At 39.9% G+C, this 23,513-nt stretch overlaps 2 protein-coding genes across 2 annotated transcripts in view; both read left to right on the top strand.

Moving 5' to 3' along the window:
* Positions 1 to 4,129, top strand: part of gnas (GNAS complex locus) — a 44,860-nt gene extending 40,731 nt beyond the window's left edge. Inside the window, exons 10-12 of the mRNA XM_020940805.2 lie at positions 394 to 524; positions 636 to 703; positions 3,109 to 4,129. Of these exons, the coding sequence (XP_020796464.1) occupies positions 394 to 524; positions 636 to 703; positions 3,109 to 3,255 (346 nt within the window). The 3' untranslated portion in view covers positions 3,256 to 4,129. The remainder of the gene's footprint in view (positions 1 to 393; positions 525 to 635; positions 704 to 3,108) is intronic.
* A 5,629-nt stretch (positions 4,130 to 9,758) lies between these two features.
* Positions 9,759 to 22,394, top strand: LOC110174719 (vesicle-associated membrane protein-associated protein B-like). Its single transcript, XM_020940821.2, has 6 exons — positions 9,759 to 10,025; positions 12,562 to 12,714; positions 13,195 to 13,298; positions 14,036 to 14,110; positions 16,634 to 16,816; positions 19,998 to 22,394. The coding sequence occupies exons 1-6, from the start codon at positions 9,968 to 9,970 to the stop codon at positions 20,151 to 20,153; spliced, it is 729 nt and encodes a 242-aa protein (XP_020796480.1). The 5' UTR covers positions 9,759 to 9,967; the 3' UTR covers positions 20,154 to 22,394.
* Positions 22,395 to 23,513: the final 1,119 nt, after the last annotated feature.

Raw genomic sequence — 23,513 nt, 5'->3', positions numbered from 1 at the left:
TAAGTGCGCCCTATAGTGTGGAAAATAAGGTACACAAAATTGACTCTTGTATGATGCTGTTACGTCATCAAAAACAGACCTGGAGTTGTGTTTTCGTTTCATTCACACATGTTTGAGTAATCCTGCATCATTAGTCTGTCTACATCTCAGTGAAGCACTTTCTGTATTACGACACGACATGAGGGAATATCTCAGCCTAAATATACAGGATTTCTGTGTCAAACATGTGCGAATGAAACAAAACACAACTCCAGGTCTGTTTTTGATGAGGTAACATCATTATAACATATCAGAAAATAGCGTTATGTGGGCACTTTAAAGACTAAGCGCTCTTTTATAACATCCTCACAGAATAATATAAACCTATATATGTGTATGTCATGTGCTCCTCAGATGGCTGCGGACCATTTCTGTCATCTTGTTCCTAAATAAACAGGATCTTCTAGCTGAAAAAGTGTTGGCAGGAAAGTCAAAAATTGAAGAATATTTTCCTGAATTTGCTCGATATACAACACCGGACGATGGTGAGAGATTATGAGCTTGTTTCTTAAATGCACAAATGATTAGAGTTGCCTTGTTCTTTCTTAATTTCTTAATTTCTAATATTCGAAATGCTTCTTTTTTTTTCTCTTTAGCAACACCAGAGCCCGGCGAAGATCACAAGGTCACAAGAGCAAAGTATTTTATTCGAGATGAATTCCTGGTGAGTTAATTTTGGCACTGAAAACATTATGAATCATGGAGTAAATAAAGAAGTGGAGTGTGATGTCACCCATTCAATAAATAGGGGTAAATTTTATGTCCACTCACTGTATTTATCAATTGTACAGTTATTTCCTGGAGGCAGTCATGTTTTTGTGGACAAAATTTTGTGACCTGATGGCTGATTTTGGCAGAATCAGTTAATTTATGGGCTGTAGAAAGCACTTTTTGCTTGTCCGCTTTTGATATTTCAGTTTTACTTTTATAAACACACAAAAAAAATATCCAAGTAGTTTAACAACCTAAATGTTCTGCTCACTTGTCTACTGAATACTTTCATATATGCTTGTCCAAAAAATGCTTTGGATAAGCCCTCATAAAACTGCAGTGGTTCACTCTATGGCAAGGATCTTCAACCTTTTGCGTGAAGTGAGCTACCTTTACGAAATGTAAATACAGGAGAGCTCCTCATTTTAGCGGTCGCAAGAAAATAAGAGGATATAAGAGTGCAAGCCTTAGTGTTGTATAGTTGGATGTCTATAAAACCATTATCTATTTATTAGAACATAAAGTTCAAAATAAAACATTTACAGTGGTAATTAATCAGATTTGAGTTATTCAAGACAAAACGTGTAATTCAGAAATCCCTTGGTGAGCCATTTGGACAAGAGTGGAGAGCTCTACTGGTAACTCCCAAGCTACAGGTTGAAGACCCCGGATCTGTAGTCACAAACTCCACATCCCAGTGAAGCTGTGTTTTACTGTGTACTTGGCTTCAAAACCTTTCAGATGTTAACTGGATAATGTGCATATTTGTGTAGAATTTTAAAAAAAAATTAGATTTAGTAACAGGAATGGAATGAGCTTAATGACAGCAATAGGTCATGATAATGTGCGATACCTCACCTAGGCTGTTCGAATCCCGCTCTCGACATAAACATCATGGGTTGAGCGATCAGATCTACAGGTCCACAGGTTGGCTGCTAATGAATGCTATTATTGTGTCCTTGGGCAAGACACTTAACCAACCTTGACCCCCTGTGTCTGCATACACTGGTGTATGAATGTGAGTGGTTCCTTGTTGTAAAGCGCTTTGAGTGCCTTGAAGGTGAAAAAGCACTGTAGAAAAATGTGACCATTTACCTATATAATAAGAACAACTCCCTAAAATCTCTCAAAATGTCCACTGGGTAACGTGTTCACTGGGTAACACATCAACTGTGTTACTGTTTCTGTAGATTCCATTATAAAATCAGCATTTTTGAAAACTACCAATCAGCACCATTCACGCTTACATCACAAACCAGGAAGATGTTTGGAAAGATGCCATTACAACTTCTGTTCCGTTATGTTCAGCTAATCAACAATTCCAACCACACCTCAGTTTTCATCATTCTCCGAGATTAGAAGAGATGAGGCGCCAAATTCGAGATGATTCCAAACAGCACATACGTATGCAGTCTTCATTTTACCGCTGACCACATTTACTTCAGTGGGTTTGATCACGTCTGCGAGCCCTAGCCAGGCTGGCGCCACCTAGTGCCTCTGCTCAATTTCAGTTCTCTCCAGCGATTAGGTCAGGAATCAGAATACACTAGACCAGAGGTGTCAAACTCAAATTCACAGAGGCCAAAATTAAAAACTGGGAGTAAGTCATGGGCCAAACTAAATATTTATTGAAAAATTCCAACATCTGCATGGTTTTTCTTCTTTCATGTTACATAATGTTAAATATTTTCTTATTAAAATAAATGTTTAAACAATAGTTTTGCTGAAACATTAAATCCAGAACAAGCAACAAGCAATATAAAATAATAACAACATTTTAAATAAGTAATGTCTCTATAGTCTATCTGTAGCCAGTGGGCAGCTCTAATACATATTTGATATATCGCGGGCCAAATTTCGCCCCTGGGCCTGAGTTTGACATGTCTGCACTAGACAGTTTAGAGTTAGAGCTAGACATTCTTTGTTGTCAATGAGTCCGGAGATTGAGGATTTAAAGGCGGAACAAAGAGAATGTTTGGTGAATTTTATCAAGAGGAAAGACGTTATTGCCCTTCTTCGCTACGGGATTTGGGAAAAGCTTAATATAACAGTTAGGCCCGTTAGTCCCAAATAGCAGCGATTGGTTAAATGAAAAAAAGTACCCGCCGACTGTCTAGCGAACGATTCGAAATGCTGCGAGATCACACGGTTTCTACGAAGTGAAACCAGCTGATGAATCAGGCGAACCCAGTGTCAGGAACTACATTAGAAGTTGTAATCGCATCTTTCCAATCGTCTTCCTGGTTTGTGTAAGCGTGAATAGAGCCTGTCGAAATTGTAAAATGTTGTGCCGTCGTCATAAAACTATCAGTTACTTCCTCCTCCCTAATCCTGTCTGTGCTCTTTTTGTGTTTTCAGAGGATCAGTACGGCGAGCGGTGACGGCAGACACTACTGTTACCCCCACTTCACCTGCGCCGTGGACACAGAGAACATCCGCCGTGTCTTTAACGACTGCAGAGACATCATCCAGAGAATGCACCTGCGCCAATACGAGCTCTTGTGATGGTCACCGCCCACTCGTACTGTGGCCCTGCCCCTTACGCCACAACCACAGAAACCACGGGGAAATAAAAAGACTCCTTACAAGATATTATCAGACTAATGCAATGTTACTGAAAGAGAAAAGTGTTGAATGGGTCATGTATCATGGCCTTGTAAACCGTGACTCCGCTCGGCCTCGTTTGCGCCATATTTTCTAGACAAAGTTGCAGTTGAAATTGTCGAGATTTACTTTGAAAAGAGATTATTAATATTACATTTCTGCAAAAAGGGTTTAAAAAAAAAAAAAAAAAAGAGAGTTCACTGTATTTGACGAGCACTGTGTTTTTGGGACTACACGGAAAACGTTCCATTCCGAAGTCGTTCCGAAGAATGCCAATGGAACATATCGCCATCTGCTGGAGAGGAGGTGGTTTTACACAGCACAGTGCGTCATCGAGATTACGTTCGGAGCCTTGAAATCGCAGTATTAGCCTGGACTTGAATGGAGGATGAGAAAACGTGACCACAACTATTTGACTTGTAACTCGAAAAGGAGGATTTATCAAAATACAGATTATTATTGACTTTTATGGACTTAAACAGAGGTCTGAAGTGTCCTCCTCCTACAGTAAAAGTTACATTTTCGTCACGATTGACTTGTTTTTTTTTGTTTTTTTGTTTTTTTGTTTTTTTTTTTTAGTTCTGTTTTCGCGTCTCCACAGCTGTTCATCTCTGTGTGGACTTTGTGCCATTGTTCTCAAGTGCGCTTTTTTCTTTGACGTTACTGTCTCGGCCCGCTCCCCCACTCCCCTCCCCCTCCCTCCTGCACCACATATTCATTTGTTCTTATGTCCCATTTTGTTTGAAGAGAAAATAAAGCATAAATAATAAAGGAAGAGGATGCGTTTAACGGGGACACTAGTGTTTTGGTGGAAATGGGCTTCACAAATTCACACATCGCTCGCTCTCTCCCTCCTCCTCCTCCTCCTCTCCTGTGTCTGTCCTCACTTCACAGCTGATCTATTATTCTTGTACAGACTGTAAAATGTATTATTTTGTACAACTTTATTGAAAAGACAAACTTTTAGAAAGATCCCTGTGCCTTCATCATGACAGTACGTGTGTAATGAGCTAACTTGGGTGTCATTCTGCGCTGTAACGCTTGGCCAAACCCCCCAGCCTGCCCACCTCCCACGTCTCTCACTCTGTCCATTTTCTTTTATTTTTGTATTTTTCTCTCCTCGATCCTTCCATCCTTTCTCTATGATTTGTCTGTTTTGATCCGTTTACCCCAAAAAAGATAAATATATGAATTGTAAATGGGTTTTAAAGGTATTTTATTAGAATCAAATGAACCTTGACAAATTGTACACTTGACGGTGTGCTATTGCTATAACTTAAACCCTTTCAACTGAAGCTGTGTTCAGTTCTCTCTTTTCTCTTTCGTCTGTAGAGACACTTGACAGGACATTTTCACGTAACAATGACTATTTCATTCACAGTTTATAGTAATTAAGTAAAGATGGTGAACTGTACTGATGCAGCACTTGGGTGTTACTACATAAGGATATAAAAGTTGACTCTCCTGCACTTTGTCATGTTAGAAGGCTGTTACTTCCTCAAAAACACACCTGGAGAAGTTGTTTGCTTCGTTCACATTTGAGTAATCCTTTATTATACCAGGGTAGCCTCATGTTCCTAAATTAAGGCCTTATTTTTTTTTCACAAAGGTCTTAAGTTTCATTAGCCTATTTTTTGTAAACTCAACCAGGCTGCAGTGCAATGAAAAAAAACAATGTGAAATCATGAATGTCGAATTTGAATTTGAGTAAACAATCAGTACAGTGGAGGAAGAAGTTGGATGGATCATGGGGAAGTGTGAGTTTAATCCACAGTGGCTTTGACATTCTAGATATAGAACTGGTAGTTGGTTGGTCATTATTAGAATTGGATCTGGTGGGTTTTGCCCACATGATGGGTGCGATGTTGGTCTTAATTTTCATTCAAGTGGTCTTAAAAAGGTCTTAAATTTGGGGTCGTCAAACCTGGGGATACCCTGTATAAGTCTGTCTACTAGGGATGTAATGATATCCAAGTCTCACGATACGATATCGTCATGGTATGAACCTCACGGTACGATATTTCTTGCGATATCATGGAGAAAGCTCACGATATGGTGGTCAGGCTCACGATTAGAGATGTAACAATATCCATCCATCCATTTTCTATTTTGTTCCGCTTATCCGGGGCCGGGTCACGGGGGCAGCAGTCTAAGCAGGGACTCCCAGACTTCCTTCACCCCAGTCACGTCCCCCCCCCCGAGACATTCCCAGGCCAGCCGAGAGACATAGTCCCTCCAGCGTGTCCTGGGTCTTCCTCGGGGCCTCCTTTCGGTGGGAGATGCCCAGAACACCTCCCGAGGGAGGCTCCCAGGAAGCATCCAGAACAGATGCCCAAGCCACCTCAGCTGCTCCTCTCGACGTGAAGGAGCAGCGGCTCTACTCCGAGCTCCTCCCGTGTGATTGAGCTTCTCACCCTATTTCTAAGGGAGCACCCAGACACCCTGCGGAGGAAACTCATTTCGGCCACTTGTATCCGCGATCTCGTCCTTTCGGTCATTACCCAGAGCTCCTGACCAGAGGTGAGGGGAGGAATGGAGATTGAGCGGTTTCGGCTCAGCCCCCTATATTCTCCATCAGCTCTCAATATTTTCACCATATAAATCTCATGGTATGATGTTTATTGTGATATTTTGTGGAGGTGTACAAACTACACTCTGCGAGATTAATTTCAATCTGAATCGCGTTTTGAATGGACGCAAAGGATGCCATTTTTGTTTTTTATTAGAACCTTAATTTCCTCCACAAATGACAAAATACCCTGTCATATTCTGCATAAAAACAGCTATTTTTGTAGTTTAGGTTTTTTAAATGTACAAATGTTCTGAAATGTGATTCTTCTGAACACGTTTTGAATGTGAACTTTAAACAGTTTCCTATTATTGAGCGGCTCAGTCAATTCAAAGTACTTAGCGCTTTTGCCTCACAGAAAAAGGTCCTGGTTTGGATTCTGGGGCAGTGTGGAGCCTTTCTGTGTGGAATTTGCATGTTCTCCTCGCGCCTGTTTCAGTTTCCTCCGGGTGCTCCGATTTCGTCTTAATCTCAGCGGGAATATCTTGGTTAAATAAAGGTCAAATAAAATAAAACATAATATAAAACGCATATCTAACCAGAACCTCAATACCTGTTTGAAAAATCGCAACTACTGTCTACATCTCCAAAACTCAAAATGCTCTGTTCCATCTTGTGTTCCACCTCTTCTTTTAAACCTCTTCTCTTGTAAACACTGGCAATTCCTGGGCTGAAATTATCCACACGGTTGTAGTGAAGGTATGGGGTTTTAAAAAGTCTTTCTGTATTACCACATGGCAATACAACGTGGAACCAAGTTCTTTTAGTTTGAGGAACTCGTCTTAAATATGCAGGGTTTGTGTGTTAAACATGTGTAAATGAAACAAAACACAACTCCAGGTCTCTTTGACAAGGTAACAACATTCTAAAGTCATGGCTCATTTTCACTTAAGTATCTTTAAAGCAGAAACCGAAACATATTTTGCTGCTGTGACCAATAACAGATTTTAATATTTTGATATCCATAGCAAGGCCCTCAAAATTATGTTTCAGGAAAGTGTTTAAAAAGAGGAGCATGGGCGTAACTTGGACTCGAGTCAGACTTGAGTCACTATTTTTAGGACTTTAGGCTAGACTTGATAAAATGGACTAAGACTTGGGAATCGACTTGGATTTGAAGGTCGGTGACTTGGGACTTGACTCGGACTTGAAGAATTGAGAAGACTTGAGAAGCACTTTTAAATCTGAATTCTTTCCATCCTGACCATAATGATTCACACTAAGATCTTGTCAGGACAGGACATTTAAAAAGGAAAAATCTGCATTTCTACAACTCTTATAAAAACTCATAAATATAGTATGATTTTTTAAAGAACAGTTTATTTTAAAATTCATATATATTGCAAAAACCTAAGCTATATTTTGGTTTAAAGATTTGAAATTACTTGAAGCGATTTGGACTTGACTTGGACTTATGGGTCAGTGACTCGAGACTCGACTTGGACTTGCCTGTATTTGACTTGGGACTTGACTCGGACTTGAGGTGAAAGACTTGAGACTTGCAAAACAATGACTTGGTCCCACCTCTGGCGCACAGAAGCTACTTTCAAAGAATATCTGTGTTTTCTTTTCTCTCTTAGTCCAGTCTGTCTGTAGTTAAATGCTCTGTTTCTTGGACTTCACAGTTTTATAGAATTAATATTATCTGGATTTGAACTGACCATGGTAATTTGTGTAAAATAACTTTCCCTGCTCCTCTTCTTTGTGGACCTGAGTACAGTTCAGGGATATAAATTTCTGAATGAAGAGCTTAGAATAGTTATTGGCTTCCTCTCAACGACTTGGTAACTCGCCATCAAGACTGGGAAGCACTGGAAAAAGCTGTTAACGCTTTGCAGCAGATGTCATCAACTTTCCCTTGGGAGGTGTGACACTAACTGGAAGCACTACTCTGTTTTATCATGGTCTTGTTACTCAAGTTAGGGTCAGTCCATATGAAATCCTCTGTTTTCAAAGAATGAGCCATCTCAGATTTGACTTGGAAAAAATGTCAATAAATTTCTAAAATGCCCAAATGAAAGAATCTTAAAATTTTGCTCAATCCCTTCAGTTGTTCCTGAGTTAGGGCTTGTTGAAATTTTAGGGCCATGCTCACTTTTTTGGAAGCTTTAATATATAAGCATGTTTGAGAGACCGTAACTTCATCAAAAATAGAGGTAGGAAGCTGAAGCTGTGCCCACATGGGGAACCGAGGATCCAGAGAACAGGCCAAAAAGGTCACATTTGGTCTGTGATCATACAAAATGTTCACTGCAAACTTGGGATGATTTCTTATGCAGACAAAAGTTTCCTTTTTGGTCCTTCCTGTGTATCAATACTGTATCAATATCAATACGCCTTCACTCTTCACTATTTTTCAATTCCGTTGGGAAGGGAAACAGTTTGAACAGAGGTTTGCAGTCACACACATCTGATTCCCTTTTGCAGTTACGGAGTTTGCAAACAAATTTCTCGAGCCATTTTCCGCTATTAGGATCCAACAACCACACAATTACAATGTCCGAATCCCAAAACTAAAATATGACAATATCAGAACCAGAACCAAAAGTGATATGGTTCAAAAGACTTGAAAAGATCGACTTTGTCAATAGACACATCCCACTGAGAAAACAAACATGGCGGTTTGATGCTCACTTTTTTTGAAAATTCTTCCCAGTATGCATTGCGCAATGACCGGAAGTCCGAGATTCTTGATGCATCTATAGAGATGCATGTAGATCACGCCCAGCAAAGAATCAAAATCAACATTACCAGATGGAAGTACTAGTTCTGCTTTTTAGCCTGTTGTTGTCGACCAAACTGAAGGAACTTTGCCTACATTAAGAGTGATATTTAGTAGTTTGAGATTTGGCCTCTCAGCAAAAAGGTTCTGGGTTTGAGTCCCACATGAAGTCGTTCTGTCTGTTTGCATGTGGCACTGTTTGGATGGGTTCCCTGTGGTTGCTTCAGTTTCAGTTCACACTTGACAAAAACATTGATTATTAATTGGTTAAAAAGCATTTTCCAATTCAGATTCATTTTGAAGGTTTTCTATTCCCTTCTCTTCAGCACTTTACAAAATATGATCATGTACTTGATAAAATAAACATATACAAAAAGAAAATGGAAAATAGCAGTTACCTGTAAACATTTTTCCCAATATAAAGGTTAACTAATTGGGGAAAAATATTATAATTCAGGTTAATTATGAAGAGTACTGTATGCCCCAAACAAAATCTAGTTTAAAAAAAAATAGACTTTGACTTAGACAAACTTTATTGATCCACAAGCATATATAATAAAGAGTAAAAAATATCAATTCTAAATTCTAAGTAGCAAAAGATGGCAAGAGTAGGGTGACCAGACGTCCCTATTTAGCGGAACAGTCCCAGTTTTGAGCCCGGTGTCCCCTGTAACTGCAGATTTATCCAAAACCACAGATTTGTCCCATTTCTATACAAAAAATGTCCCTATTTTTGACCAATTTGATACCTTCCAATAATAAAAAGAGGCATACATTGACATTCGTTTAGGTAAAATACAGAAAAACTGCTTTAAAATGACCAAAAACACAAAGAAAATGTGACTATACTGACTCACATGTTAATTAAAACAGTTTTATTACTAACCACCAAAAAAACGGGGACGTCCCAGTTTTTTATTTTGAAAATCTGATCACCCTAAGAGACAGTTGTCAGATATAAATAATAAATAATTTAAAAAGAGGGGAGAAAATCATGAAAAACAGAAGATACCTGTAACTTATTTTGTCTAATATATATATATAAAATAATTAATATAAATTTTAAAGATTTCCTGTTCCCGCCCCGTGCTTCTCCACTTCCGCTCCGTGTTAGCCGCCGTTAGCCTGTTAGCTCGGAGCCGCAGCTGTCAGTGGCGCTCAGTCCGCCCGCCTCCGCCGCCTCTCAGCCCCCTCTCTCCACCCGGGAACTACCCTCCGGACCCGCGCACTCCCCTCTCCTGACCCCCGGGGGACACCTGTCGTAGCCGCCGCAGCAGCAGCCTTTCTTTTCGGAGGAGGAAGAAGCAGCATCAGCCTGGGACATGGCCAGACCGGAGCAAGTCCTGGTGCTAGACCCGCCAGAGGAGCTCCGATTCCGAGGTACGGCCGCCGCACACACCCCGCGATCTTCTCTGAAGTTGGACAAAACCCGCAGGAAGCATCGCATTCTTTGGGCAAACATTTGATCAAAGTTTTATTGTCGCTTTTCTAGTTCGCGTTGACAGGTGTAAGCGCTAGGCTAACTGCTAACAGTGTGTGCAACGTCAGAGCAGGCCCACTATCAACAACCTGTACAATATTTTTAATGAATTATTAATAAGTACTTGATACCTGGGTACGTGGCATTGTGTTAAACTATGCATAATGGTTTATTTAAGGTCTGATATTACTCAAAATGGATTCAAGTGAGCTTTTAGGCACGTTATAATGTTATTACCTCATCAAAAACAAACCCAGAGTTGTGTTTTAGTTTAATTCACACATGTTTATCTTTAATTAGGGTGACCAGACGTCCCTGTTTACCCGGGGCAGTCCCACTTTTGAGCCCAGTGTCCCCTGTCCCAGCAGATTTATGCAAAACCACTGATTTGTCCCAGTTTTATACAAGAAATGTCCCAAGTGTCTATTTTTTGACCACTCTGATCAAAACCAGGACTACACTGCAAAAAAGCTTGGCCAAAATTTAAGATACAACTATAGCTATAGCTGTATAAATCAGAAAATGACTTAAAAGTTGTGAAATTATCTGTCCATGCAGCAAGATAATTTTACTGAACAAGTTCTTAAAATAAACTACCTCTAGACTAGAATTAAGCATCTCAGAACTAGTAAGTAGACAATAAATCTGAAAACAAGATGAATAACCTGACATAAGTTTTAAAATCTTGGCCAGATCAGAGAAATTTGCAGTGTAAAACAGGACTATCACAATTTTTGACTGATCTGATCCCCGCCAACAGTAAAGAGGAGCATAAATTGTCATTTGTTTAGCCAAAATAAATAGAAAATAATGTTTGTAAATGACCATAAGGCAAAAAAAATGCAACAACAGAAGTCCCTCAGATTATGACTGACATGAGAATGCACAATGTCTTTTCACCATTTTACATCTAAATATCTGTCTACATCTCCAAAGATCAGAATCCTATTCCACTTTGTGATGTCATGAAGCAGTAGTTTTCAATTTAACAGCTCCTTTTAAGAAAAAAAAACCCAAACTAGCTCAAAGTTCAACGTCTTCTCTAGGGTTGGTTACCATTAAGATGTTGCCAACACGATAAATACCTCGATAGACAGGCCACAATAAGATACATAATCTTGCTTTCGGTTCAGTACAATATATTTCAAATCGATTTGATGCTGTGATACTAAAAGTCTTTGTTAAACCACTTCTTGTACAAAGTTAATATGAAACACATCCATTTTAATCATCAAAACAGTGAAAATGTCAAATGTGTTGCACAAACACATTTCCTTCCTCTGAACAAGCAACAAAACTAGCTCTGTAACAAAATAATTTAGAAAAACATACCAAAAATACCCTTTGTGATATATCGATGCAGATATCATCACATTAAATGATATGATATATCGATATTTCAATATTTTTGCACACCCCTAGTCCCTGTCAGTATAAATAAACATCTATTTATTTGTTCATTGATTTCTGTCAGTTGAAAGGACTTAAAGACATTACATTAGTATTGCAGGTTTGTTTGCCCAATCCTTAACAATAATGATTAGGTTCAGTGTAGAGCTTTTTTCACACACTATTACGATTTTAATCAATTTAAATCCAACTCAGAATAGACACTGCCCGTCTTCCAAAGAGTGGGAGCTCTTTGTGTTTTTATTCTGATCATATCCTGTTATTTAGGATAGGATATTGTAAACTGCCTTAAATTATATTTGTGTAGATATGTCCTTTCAGTGCCTTTTGTTTTATCCTGCTTTGCGAGAACCAAAGTCACTTGGTTTTATCCCATTTTTTCATGGTTTCATAATAATCCACATTTCATAATAATCTAAATCTCTATTATAGAAAACAGAAATTAAAAAGATTACTTTGATTAACTGCTCAGCCTTGTTCAGTGAATTGGATTTCCATTTTGGATTGTGTTTGAGAACAGTGAATCCTCCGTGGAGTTTTACAGGCCTCCGCTCCCCCTCTGAGGTAACATCACCAAACAACCTCTTTGTAAATCTGAAGCTTAACTACTCGTGTGAAACAGCCAAAATTCCTCCCCAGCTTTTCTAAATTTAAGCTAGGCCGATTTATTTGGGGCATTCAGAGTGTAATAATAAAGAAAGGGACAGGCCAGCCCCCAGGCTCTAACGCGGAGAGACTGAGCCTGTATATTTATGGTTTAAAGGTGCATTATGTAACTTTTCTGGAAGGGGGCCCGTCACCTGCTTCTCTCAGTGGAGATATGATATTTGTCCGCACCTTCTAACTGCAAAAATATATATAAAGCCCACTGATTTCTACAGAATCTTTATCAATATCGCCCACCTCGGTAATTCAGTTGCATTTGAGGGAGCGACAAAAATGAACTTATTTATAGAACTGCTTTGGCTAAAGATGTAATAATGCAACAACAAACTTACATGTCTGTGTGTCTCCGTGTGTCTCCAGGTCCCTTCACAGACGTGGTCACTGCCACCCTGAGGCTCACCAACCCGTCCCACAGAAATGTGTGTTTCAAAGTGAAAACCACGGCGCCGCGTCGGTACTGTGTGAGGCCCAACAGCGGAGTCATCGACACGGGTACCTCCGTCAACGTGTCCGGTCTGTACCAGCACACGCAGCACGCCACAGCGCGTCACAACTCGCCACAACGCACCACAGCACGTCACAGCACGTCACAACTCGGCACAACCCTCCACAGCACGTCACAACCCTCCACAGCACGTCACAACCCTCCACAGCACGTCACAACCCTCCACAGCACGTCACAACCCTCCACAGCACGTCACAACCCTCCACAGCACGTCACAACCCGCCACAGCACGTCACAACCTCCACAGCACGTCACAACCCGCCACAGCACGTCACAACCCGCCACAGCACGTCACAACCCGCCACAGCACGTCACAACCCGCCACAGCACGTCACAACCCGCCACAGCACGTCACAACTCGCCACAGCATGCCAAATCACCCGGTCATGTATCGTAGATAAATGTTATATAAATCTTAAATTTAACGACAGTGTGTGTCCTGCTGCCCGTTTGACGATGGTCATTTGTCTCGTCTGTCTCTGGTTCAGTGATGCTGCAGCCGTTTGAATATGACCCCAACGACAGGAGTAGACACAAGTTCATGGTCATGTCCATGCTGGCTCCAGAAAACATGACGGACATGGAGCAAGTGGTAAGTCGAGCCTCTCCTCTGATAAATATACAAGTAGATTAGAGACAGACCGATATATCGGTGTGCCGATATCTGCCCTTTTTAAAGTATCAGCTATCGGCCATAAATCACCAGCCTGAAAAATATACGCATATAGCTTTTGCGAACACTTTAGTCTAAAGATAGACCCTGCTCTCTACACAGTTTGTAGTAAAAGAAAGTTGTGGATGCATATCAGACAAAAAATATGAAATGGAATATAACTAAAGAATCGGTATCGGCATGGGCCCTGAAAAAAGAGAATCATAAAAACCTGTTATATTCACTAACAATTGGGTTATTTATTACATAATTCCATAACCTCATGCTTCATGTTTCATGTGTTTGATGTCTGCAATGTACGAAGTAGTAAATGTAAAGAATCAAAGTAGTAAATGACCTTCAGAATGAGTAAATGTGTCCAAACGTTTAACTGGTGTTTATACACACACACACACACCCACACACACACACACACACACACACACACTTTTTATTTTTACTATTTTCTACATTTTATATACATACAGAAGATGTAAAGTAAGATATGGAAGGGAATGGATATGGAATTATGTAGCAAAGAAAAAAAAGAAATGTTAAACACATCTCGTTAAAAAAAAAATCAAAAATGAGTTTGAGGGTGTGTCGAAACTTTTGACTGGTCATGTTCACATATTCATACATGAACTATATAACAGCTCATATTGTTCCATCCACAGTGGAGGGAGGCCAGACCTGAGGAGCTGATGGACTCCAGGCTCAGGTGCACATTTGAGATGCCGCCAGATAACAGTGTAAGTATTTCCAAATCGGTTTGTGTATCTTAAATTTTTGTTCCGTCGAGGTCCGTTTTCAGTTTTGACAAATACAAAAAACTGTTCCCCGGTCATAACTTTTATTTGAGTCACCAGAGAAAGCGTCGTCAGCCATTGCAACCACCTCCAGTCACTCACATCACATTCATGCTCGCCAAGGTGTGCAAAGTGTCATGCTCAAGGACACAATGCCAGAATGTATGGAGGTTGAACACCAAGCCACTGCTGTCTGTCCTGTATCTGTGTGGTTTTAGTATTGTACAACCACATTCACAAACTGTTCCTTATTTTCATCTTTTGGACCATTTGATCTTGGTTAGTGTAAATTCTAAAGATTAATTCTGGGAGGGCATCTGGAATAAACATACAATTTGCTGTATGAGGGATTAGCTGCGGCTGCCAATGAAGCCAATGAGAATTATTTTATTTTTATATCGTGTGTAACTAGAAAGAATTGGGGGTGAATATTTTTGAATGTCTACAAAAAAGGCACTGCTGTTTTCTCTCTAATGTAATATTCTTGCACTTAACACTTGCCACGCTTACATGAGAGCTTTAATTCCAAATAAAAACAATTTAATTCTGAAAAAATTAAAAATTATTCCACTTTAAAAATACCATGTAAACACTTAATTCCTAATGAAAATTAAGTTTAATTCTGAAGTAAGTGGGTGGTTTATTCCGATTTTAAAGCCAAATTAATTTATTCCTCGATCATGTAAACTTTTATTCTTCTTAAAAATAATTCCGGTGCATGCTCATTGGGTCACTTTTCTGACGCGATCCAGATGATCCAGCTCCACCAGTCTTGGCCTTGGACTTTGATCCACGTCTCTTTGGATTTGTGAGCGGGATGTGGGAGTGGGCTGAGGTAGAGCAGCCGTTGACTCAGTTTGTCTTCTTCCTCCCTTCTCCAACACTTTTCCCTTCTCCTCCTCAGCCGACAGACATAAAGCTCGATGAGGGAATTCTCCAGCTGCTGCTCAATTATTATTGGAACCACTGGAAAAAAAAAGTTTGGATCGTGTTTGTGTCCGTGGCGTAACGACAAACCGAGATGACAGAAAAGCCGGTAGCAGCTGAAGTGTGTATTTTCTTCTGGTCGATGTAAATACGTTCATGTCCCTGTCCAATCAGAATCCTTCCCCACCCCCAGACGTTGAGCAGAATTAAAGGGCCCATCTCATGCAAAATCAACTTTTCAGAGCTTTCTACCTTCTAAGAGTGATGTGTGGGCCTTGTCACCGAAGTGTTTTTTAGATTGATTCTGCGTTTTTTAACAAATTGCAGCATATTTCTCCCACCCTCCCACGTGACAGCGAACTAAAGCTGCTACAACGATGACGCAGCAGCTACACCTATGACGCGTTTGACGTAGCAGAAAATGTTTCACACCCGCCCCCCTCCACCGCCTCCGTCCCGCATCAACTGACAATTTCCACATAAACACCTAAACAAAAGCGACAGAATAAGCTCATTGTTCTACACTGTAGTGTACACGATATAATAAGTTTATCTACTAGTGTTTATTAATACTTTACCAATCAGTAATGTTCAGCTGATGTCGACGCGGTGCTTGCCCTTCGTGCACCTCAAAGTCCTCGTCCGATTCCGGGTCCAACACATGCGGCTGAACGTGTTGTATCTCCATGATGAATAAAAGTTTATTCCTAATGCTAACAGGGCGCACGCCTGTCTCCCCCTCCCTCCCTGAGATGGGACGGTGGAGCCTGTGCTTTCTCAGGACGGGCGGGGGGAAGAGCAATAGTCGGCCTTTCATAGTTCCTGGTCTGTGACTGCCTCCAAGAAATCAGTAAGATTTCAGAACTATTGTGTAATGGATGTTCCAAAACCCAAATTGTGCTTGAATATGTGCAGAAGATACAATGTGAAAAGAGTTATTTTGCATGAGATTGGCCCTTTAAATAAAGGCAATTTAACTTGTTTTCCATGTAAACCTCATTTCGGAATTATTTCCATGTAAACTTATATATTAAAATATATTAATATTTTAATTATAAACTATTAAATTCAGAACAGTTAATTCAGAATTAAAAAAACATCATGTAAATGTGGCCAGTGTCTACAAATGTAAAAAAAAAAAAAAAGTCTATCTAATGTGATATTCTACACATCATTATATTGAACAGTAATGGCGCAGCTTGGTAGATTGTTCAACTCTAACATCGATCCATCTCAGTCACATAATGGGACTGCTGAGTGACGCCATAACCGTACTTTGCCCACTTCCGGGTTCAATGGAATTCCAGCCTCATTCCCAGTGCTGGTGTTTTGGCTTTTGATTAGCTCCTGCTCTGGGGATTTGAAAAATGCAGTCCAATTATGTCATAGATTTGTTTTGAAAGGATGTCCACCTGACGTCCATTTCCCATCCCACATTTGATTTACTCATCTCCTCTTTTGTCACACTCCCATCTCCCTCCCGTCTCCGCATGCTTCTCATCCCTCCTCCTCCTCCTCCTCCTCACCCCCTGCCTGCAGTCCGAGGGAGACACCAAACCCCTGTCCTCTTCCTCTGCCTCCCCCTCTGTAAAGAGCGAAGCGTCAGCGCTGCCCAAGTCCTCCTCCTCCCTGGACGACGGAGAGGCCAAGAAGATCCTAGAGGAGTGCAAGAGGCTCCAGAGCGAAGTGCAGCGGCTACGGGACGAGAACAAACAGATCTGGGTGAGACACTGAAGGAGAGAGGGGAGACGGGTTTAGAGTTTGAAACAAGCACAGAAGGAGACAAGAGACAGAGAGGGAAAAACAGAGGAGAGGGTAGTCCAGTGCTTCAAACCAGTCACTCCAAGTATCACAAAGACCAAAGTCAGGCTCTGGACTCTGAAGCTGAATCAGTGAGGTTTGGCGAGGGTTAGAAGTATTATGTATGAAGCTGGGTCAGGCAGAGCTCTACGTGCCCTGTATGTTGGCATAAATTAAAGTCTTGGTCATTTTTGGCAAGGAGAAATTCAATTTGTCAAATGGACAACGTTTATTTAGGTCGAAAATGTATTTGACTTAAATTCGACCTGGACGACTGAGACTACGTTTATATCAGCCGCATTTGGCCCGCGATATAATTATATTTGGCCCGCGAGATCATGTCAAATATGTGTTAGAGCAATGTTATTAGGTTCTTTTTTGCAGACCAAAACTTGAATAATAATTTTGCTTAAATGTTGAATCCAGAACAAGGAAAATATAAAATAATACCAAAATTTTAAATAAATAATGTGTCTATGTTGTATCTGTAGGCAGCGGGCAGCTCTAAGACATAGTCCAATGAGGTTCATTTGGTCTTCCGATAATTTGTTATTAGGTTCTTTTTACAGACCAAGAGTTTGTTTTCATACCTGACAGTTTCGACTGCTCCCTGTGGTCTTCCTCAGAGTCACGTGATGTTGCTGTGACATGTCTGGTCAGCTGATTTAAACAGGTTTTGGCACTGTCTTCCTACCACTGGAGATAGGACGACAGCACCATCTGCAGTCCGACTTCCTCTCTGACCACTGTAAAAGAGAGAACCACATTATGGACCGGGACAGAGCAAACATCATTGGGACAGAGGAAAACGTCACTGGATTAAAGAGACAATCAAAATACAGAAACGTGCCCACGGGACGATAAACCGGGTCGAAGGGCTTTTTTACACTCGCACACCTGGAATACTGTCGATGAGGAAGTCAGACTGGAAATGGCGCTGTCGTCCTGCCTCCACCGGTAGGAAAACCGCGCCAAAACTTGTTTAAATCAACTGACTGGACACGTCACAGCAACATCACGAGACTCTGAGGAAGAGCACAGGGAGCAGTCGAAACTGTCAGGTATGAAAACAAACTTTTGGTGTGAAAAAAGAACCTAATAACATAAATTATCGGAAGACCAAATGAACCTCATTGGACTATGTATTAGAGCTGCCCGCTTGCTACAGATAGGCTATAGAGACATTATTTATTTTAAATTTTTGTATAATTTAATATTTTCCCTTGTTCTGGATTCAATGTACAAGCAAAACTATTATTAAACATTTATTTTGATTACATATCTCGAAAGAAGAGAAAATATGCAGATGTTGTTGAAATTTTTCAATAAATATTTAGTTTGGCCCACATTTTAGTCCCAGTTTTTAATTTTGGCTTCTGTGAATTTGATTTATATGATGACGTCTGAATAGAAGATGCAAAAGTTGTGTTGTGTCTTCACTTTTATTCCACGTTTAGATTAGCGTTTTCAGGAGGAAATCTGTGTGCATTCGGTGACGCAAAAATGTGTGGAATTCGATTGGGTCTGCATGCCAGGCGGCTTGGTGGTGATGTATGTGACGTAAACTTGTACACGACGTGAGCAGATCTGACCAGAGTTTTGCATCTTGGGCAGTGTAGATGGAAATGCTGTGGCGTAGCGTATTCAACTTTTCCACTCTGGAGGGTGGTTTCAGATTTTTGCATTTTTAAGCCCCAAAAACGCCATCACGGTCTAAACGAAAGGCACTTCCAATAAAATATTTTGTCCTTTTTACCCACAAGCGTTCTCGTGTAAACAGACCCTGTGGGATTTTACACACATTGATAATTTACGTTTTGTCGCTCAGATTTTTTGACAATATTAATGTGCAAGTCATCACTGCGGAAATATTTGGAAATCCCAAAGAGCCAGTCAGGAGCGAGAATGTTGAAGATACACGCCCTCTCCTGCCCGCATCGTTGGTTTAGGAGGGACTGGGTTCGATTTACGGACAAAACAGCGAAACAAAAACAACAGAATCACGTAGAGCGGGTCAATACGAACATTTTAAGACCAAAATGACAAGCCTCACAGCAGCAGTTACAGAGAGAAGGGCGAAGATATGTACGATCATTTGTAGAGTCTATGGATTGGACTTAACCGAGAACAGGAATAAGAGCAGGAAGGTACAAGAGAAAGGCTTTGAAATATGAGGGAGCATGAGACCAGGAAGAGGAGTGTTACACAGAGAACAACAGGAAGCTTAAACCAAGAAGTGACCAGTGAGGAGCGAGGAGTCAGCATCAAAGTCCACAGGCAGTGCAGGAGACCACAGAGTCCACAGGAGACCACAGGGAGGGACAGACGAGGAGACATGAACCGCTCTGTAGGTTTTGTCAATCTGAAGAGACAGAGTTTGAAGAGAGGAAGTGGTTTCTGAGCACTGCACCAGCTCAACCACTTCAGAGGATTTACAAGACAAGGAAACACAAAAGTGTAATTGTCACTAAGAAATCACAGTTCTGTCCTTTACAATATCTGTTATTTTATTTTATCAACTCATGAAAGATTTAGAGTAAAGGGTCAATTAAATCTCATTATTAAAACAGCACCACTACTTCATCTACTACTGTTACTACTACTACTACTATTACAGCTACTATGACTACGACTATTGTTACTACAGATGCTACTACTATTACTACGACAGCTATTACTACTACAGCTACTACTACAGTTTCTACTAGTTCTACTACTACTAGTATTACAGCTACTACTTCATCTACTGCTGTTACTACAGATGCTACTACTACAACTACAACAACTACTACTATAGTGACTACTACTACTACACCTCCACCTACTGCTGATCCTTCTTCCTCCTCCCCCTCCACCACCCCGTACTTGTACTTGTCCAAATGCCCCGTACTTGAACGCCTCTCAACGCTCCATACTTGTACTCCTCTTAACCCCCCCTACTTTTACTCTTCCGAACGCCCCATACTTGTACTCCTCGTAATGCCCGATGCTTGTACTTCTCCGAACGTACTTCTACTCCCCAAAAGCCCATACTTGTACTCCTCCGCCCGCTCACCTCTTGTCTCAGCACTCTTTGTGTTTTTTTTTATTTTTTTTATTTCAGGAGCGTGACGGCGTGAGGAGGAGAAACATTGGCCAGTCCTCCGTCTCCAGCTCTTCATCAGCGGGTGGCGCCCTTCACGAGGACTCCATGATGGGCTGGATCCTCTGCGTGGTCTTCTTCATTGTGGGCATCATCGTGGGCAGAGTGTTCCTGTAGCGCCCCCCACCGGCACTGCCCGAGGAAGATGAGGAAGAGGAGGAGGAGTAGGAGGAAGGAGGAGGAGGGACTGTGAGGAGCTGCTGTGTCCTGTTTCATTCTGTTCTGTTTTTTTTTTTTTTCCCAGTTAAAGGCAATAACAAACAGATGGAAGGCTCATCTATCAAACTTGTGCTTATTTGTGAATTAAATCTTGATTTTCCTCGTCTTAATTTCTACCAAAAAGTGTGAAGTATGCAGATGTACGCAGGTGGAATGTCCAGATACTTTTATTTAACATCAGTCTGCCGTTTTTTTGGTTTGTTTTTTTAAAAAGCTGCACTGTGTAACCGTTTCGGTGAGGTGACGCCACTTCAGGGTTCGATGGATTGAAAAAGATTAACACATTTACAGTTTCCTCCATTTTTAACTACTAGAACATCTTTTTAATGGAAGATGTAAAAAGATGTAAGCATGGATCTGTAAAAGACACTTTAAAAGTAAGTATGCATAAATAGACATAGCCGCCGTGTTGACTTTGTAATGAAAAAACATGGCCCCTTTCTCCGTAACTGCTCAGTCGGACTCGTCATTTTGGTCGTAAAATGATTAACTCACTCTTCATCATCCCCGGGTATTTATTTTGCGACTTTTTCTGTAAATTCCTTTTCCTCACATTGAACTCTGCTCCAAATTCACTCCTGTAACCGCAGCCTCATTGAGCTTCATTTGACTGGAGCCGAACGCTGTGGGCTGACGTCACGACGTTTTTCTTCTTTCTCTTTACCCAAGACAGTTCCAGTTTTGAGCCTTGTGTCCCAGATTCATCCAAAACCACTGATTTATCCCGATTTTATAGAAGAAATGTCCAAAGTATCCCCATTTTTGACCAATTTGAACAATAAATAACAGTAAAGAGAGGCAAAAACTGTCATTTGTTTAGGTAAAATACACAAAATCTGCTTAAAACGACCAAAACACAAAGAAAATGTGACTGTACTGGCTCACATATTCGTCTTGAATGGTCTCTGTATAATAATTTTCCTTAATTTCGCACTCGTTTCACAATTTTATTGTCAACCATCAAAAAATGGAGATATCCTAGTTTTTTATTTTTGAGATTCTGGTTAGCAGTGACCGGCAGGTAATGAAATACACACACACTACCAGATTATTACTACGTTATATTGAAAATGTACGGTTAAACACACACGTTTGAAAGATTTTTTGTTGTACGAGGAGCAAAAACAGAGCTACAAATCTCAGCTGTGTTGTTGCCTGTTGGACTCTGAAGTGACGTCACCGCTTGACTCTATTGCTTTGCCTGGAATGTTCCTCAGTATGGCATTATTGGATTGGATTTATTCACTTACAGGTGTTTAATTACAAAAAATTCTTACTTTGGGTGGTCTTGTATCTTGTTTTTTTGTATGTATATATGTATTGTACTCTACGGAGATGAGAAAAGTTACATAGTGCAGCTTTAAAGCACAAACTTGCTGGAAGGAGCCTCTTGATTCCGCTTTATGATGGTGACTGGTGCGAATGTATTAAGGTTTTAGAATGAAAGAACCCATGAAAATTACGATTATCAATGTCTACAACTCCTTTATTATCACAATCCAAAATAATATCCGCATTTAAAAGTCTGGTTTGTTAACAGTGCTCTGCAGAAGTGCCCGAAATGTTCCACAGTATGACATTAAACAGCTTTACCTTACATTTATTCAATTACAGATAGTTTTATAGCTCAAAAATACCTAGGAAAAACAGGCATTCTGACTGCGAGCGGGGTGTCTCTCCACAGATCTGACCTGTAACATGGTCCGGTTTGGTTTCTACGATGCTAGAACGGTTTAATGCCATACTGTGAAACATTCGAGACGAAGCAGTAACATCTAAACGTGATAAACACTCCACCGGAAAAGTTAAACCTTAGATGCACCTTTTGCCGCGGTACCCTCAGTAAATGGCAAACTTTTGGTTTGTTGTGTCAATTGTTTCAATGTTTTTTGCAGGTGGCAGCAGGTTCAAGCTTCTTCATGACTGTACTACACTGTGCATTGGTTAAATTAAATACTCACTTGCACTATATGGAAAATGCTGTCTGGTTCAGCTGACCTCAAGTCTTCAGTTTGAGCGTTAAACTAGAATGAAACCAGATTCACACATTTGACTTGTTTCTCGGTCAATATTTTTTCTTGACTGTCATTTGTGATAAACCAATTATCTTATCCTTTAATTAAAAACATTTAAACCTTACTGTGAGAAGATTGCCTTATTAAAATTTAAATTTGAAGAAAAAAGTTTGACTTGTCTATACTGTGTAACCTAGTTGTTAAAGTCACCTGCATGATTCAAACCAGACTTCACAACATTCTCCATGGAAATAGATATGTTTAATGCTATACTGTGGAATATTATAGCCAAAGGAACAGCACTTCTATTGAAATAAGCAAAAGGCTTCCAAATATTGGTGAGTCCGGTTTGTAGAGCTGCAAGCCCTCAATTTTCTCAGTGTAATAAAAGCAACCAGAATGAAAATATTGTGTTTATTAAGAAGTTATATACTGCGGCTTTAAAAATGAGTTTATACGACAGGGATGATCTTATTAGTTAATGGATAACCTAATATGCCTGAATGCAGTGGCTAAAATAATTCAGTATGAATAAAATACGGATTAAAAAAATGAGCAATCCAAATTTTGAACACAAGAAAGGCATAATAATGTTTTTGTTTTTCAGTTTAATTCAGTTTGTTACTCAATTTGTTAGTTATTGTGCATGTCATAAACATATAGCCTAGTAAATATATATGTAATGTTATAATAGTTGCTGTATTTCTATTATATTGCGCTGTGTGTTTCTGTACTACCTTTTGTGTCCAGCAGAGGGAGACAAACTTTACGGTCTGTATACCGCTGTTCTTTTGTTTGTTAAAGGTTTTTTTTTTTTTTTTTTTTTTTTTTTTTTAGCAATAATAATAACAAAGCAATATAAAGAGTAACCACAGTAACTACACGCGATTACAAATTAAATGAATTAAAAGTAAAATAAAAATCCTTAAAACAGCCGTGCCCTTATTTAAATACCCGTGACGTAGCACGTACTCGGCCTTTACGGAAGTCCCGATCAAAAAATAAATTAAAATAAAACAAATAATAGCAATAATAACAATATATATTTTAAAAATCCCGATTTAAAAATATGATAAAATAAAATAAATAAACGTCCAGCAAGCCAAATACCTGACTATCTATGCGTAGCACGTACTCGGCCTTTACGGAAGTTCCGATCAAAAAATATAATAAAATAAAAAAAATAATAATAAAATAAATAACAATAATATTGATAAAATAAAGAAAAAAGAATAAAAGAAAA

This window comes from Boleophthalmus pectinirostris, unplaced genomic scaffold, assembly GCF_026225935.1.
Source record: "Boleophthalmus pectinirostris isolate CB_2022bp ecotype Guang Dong unplaced genomic scaffold, ASM2622593v1 HiC_scaffold_8, whole genome shotgun sequence".
Classification (NCBI taxonomy): domain Eukaryota; kingdom Metazoa; phylum Chordata; class Actinopteri; order Gobiiformes; family Gobiidae; genus Boleophthalmus; species Boleophthalmus pectinirostris.
The sequence above is the reverse complement of the archived record's forward strand: the minus strand, read 5'-3'. Positions and strand labels throughout refer to the sequence as shown.

Excerpts from the sequence above, each read along its gene's own strand:
- LOC110174719 (XM_020940821.2), top strand. The coding sequence starts at position 9,968 with ATGGCCAGACCGGAGCAAGTCCTGGTGCTAGACCCGCCAGAGGAGCTC. Across the intron at positions 12,715-13,194 it reads TACCTCCGTCAACGTGTCCG|TGATGCTGCAGCCGTTTGAA; the intron begins GTCTGTACCAGC and ends TCTCTGGTTCAG. Across the intron at positions 16,817-19,997 it reads ACGAGAACAAACAGATCTGG|GAGCGTGACGGCGTGAGGAG; the intron begins GTGAGACACTGA and ends TTTTTATTTCAG.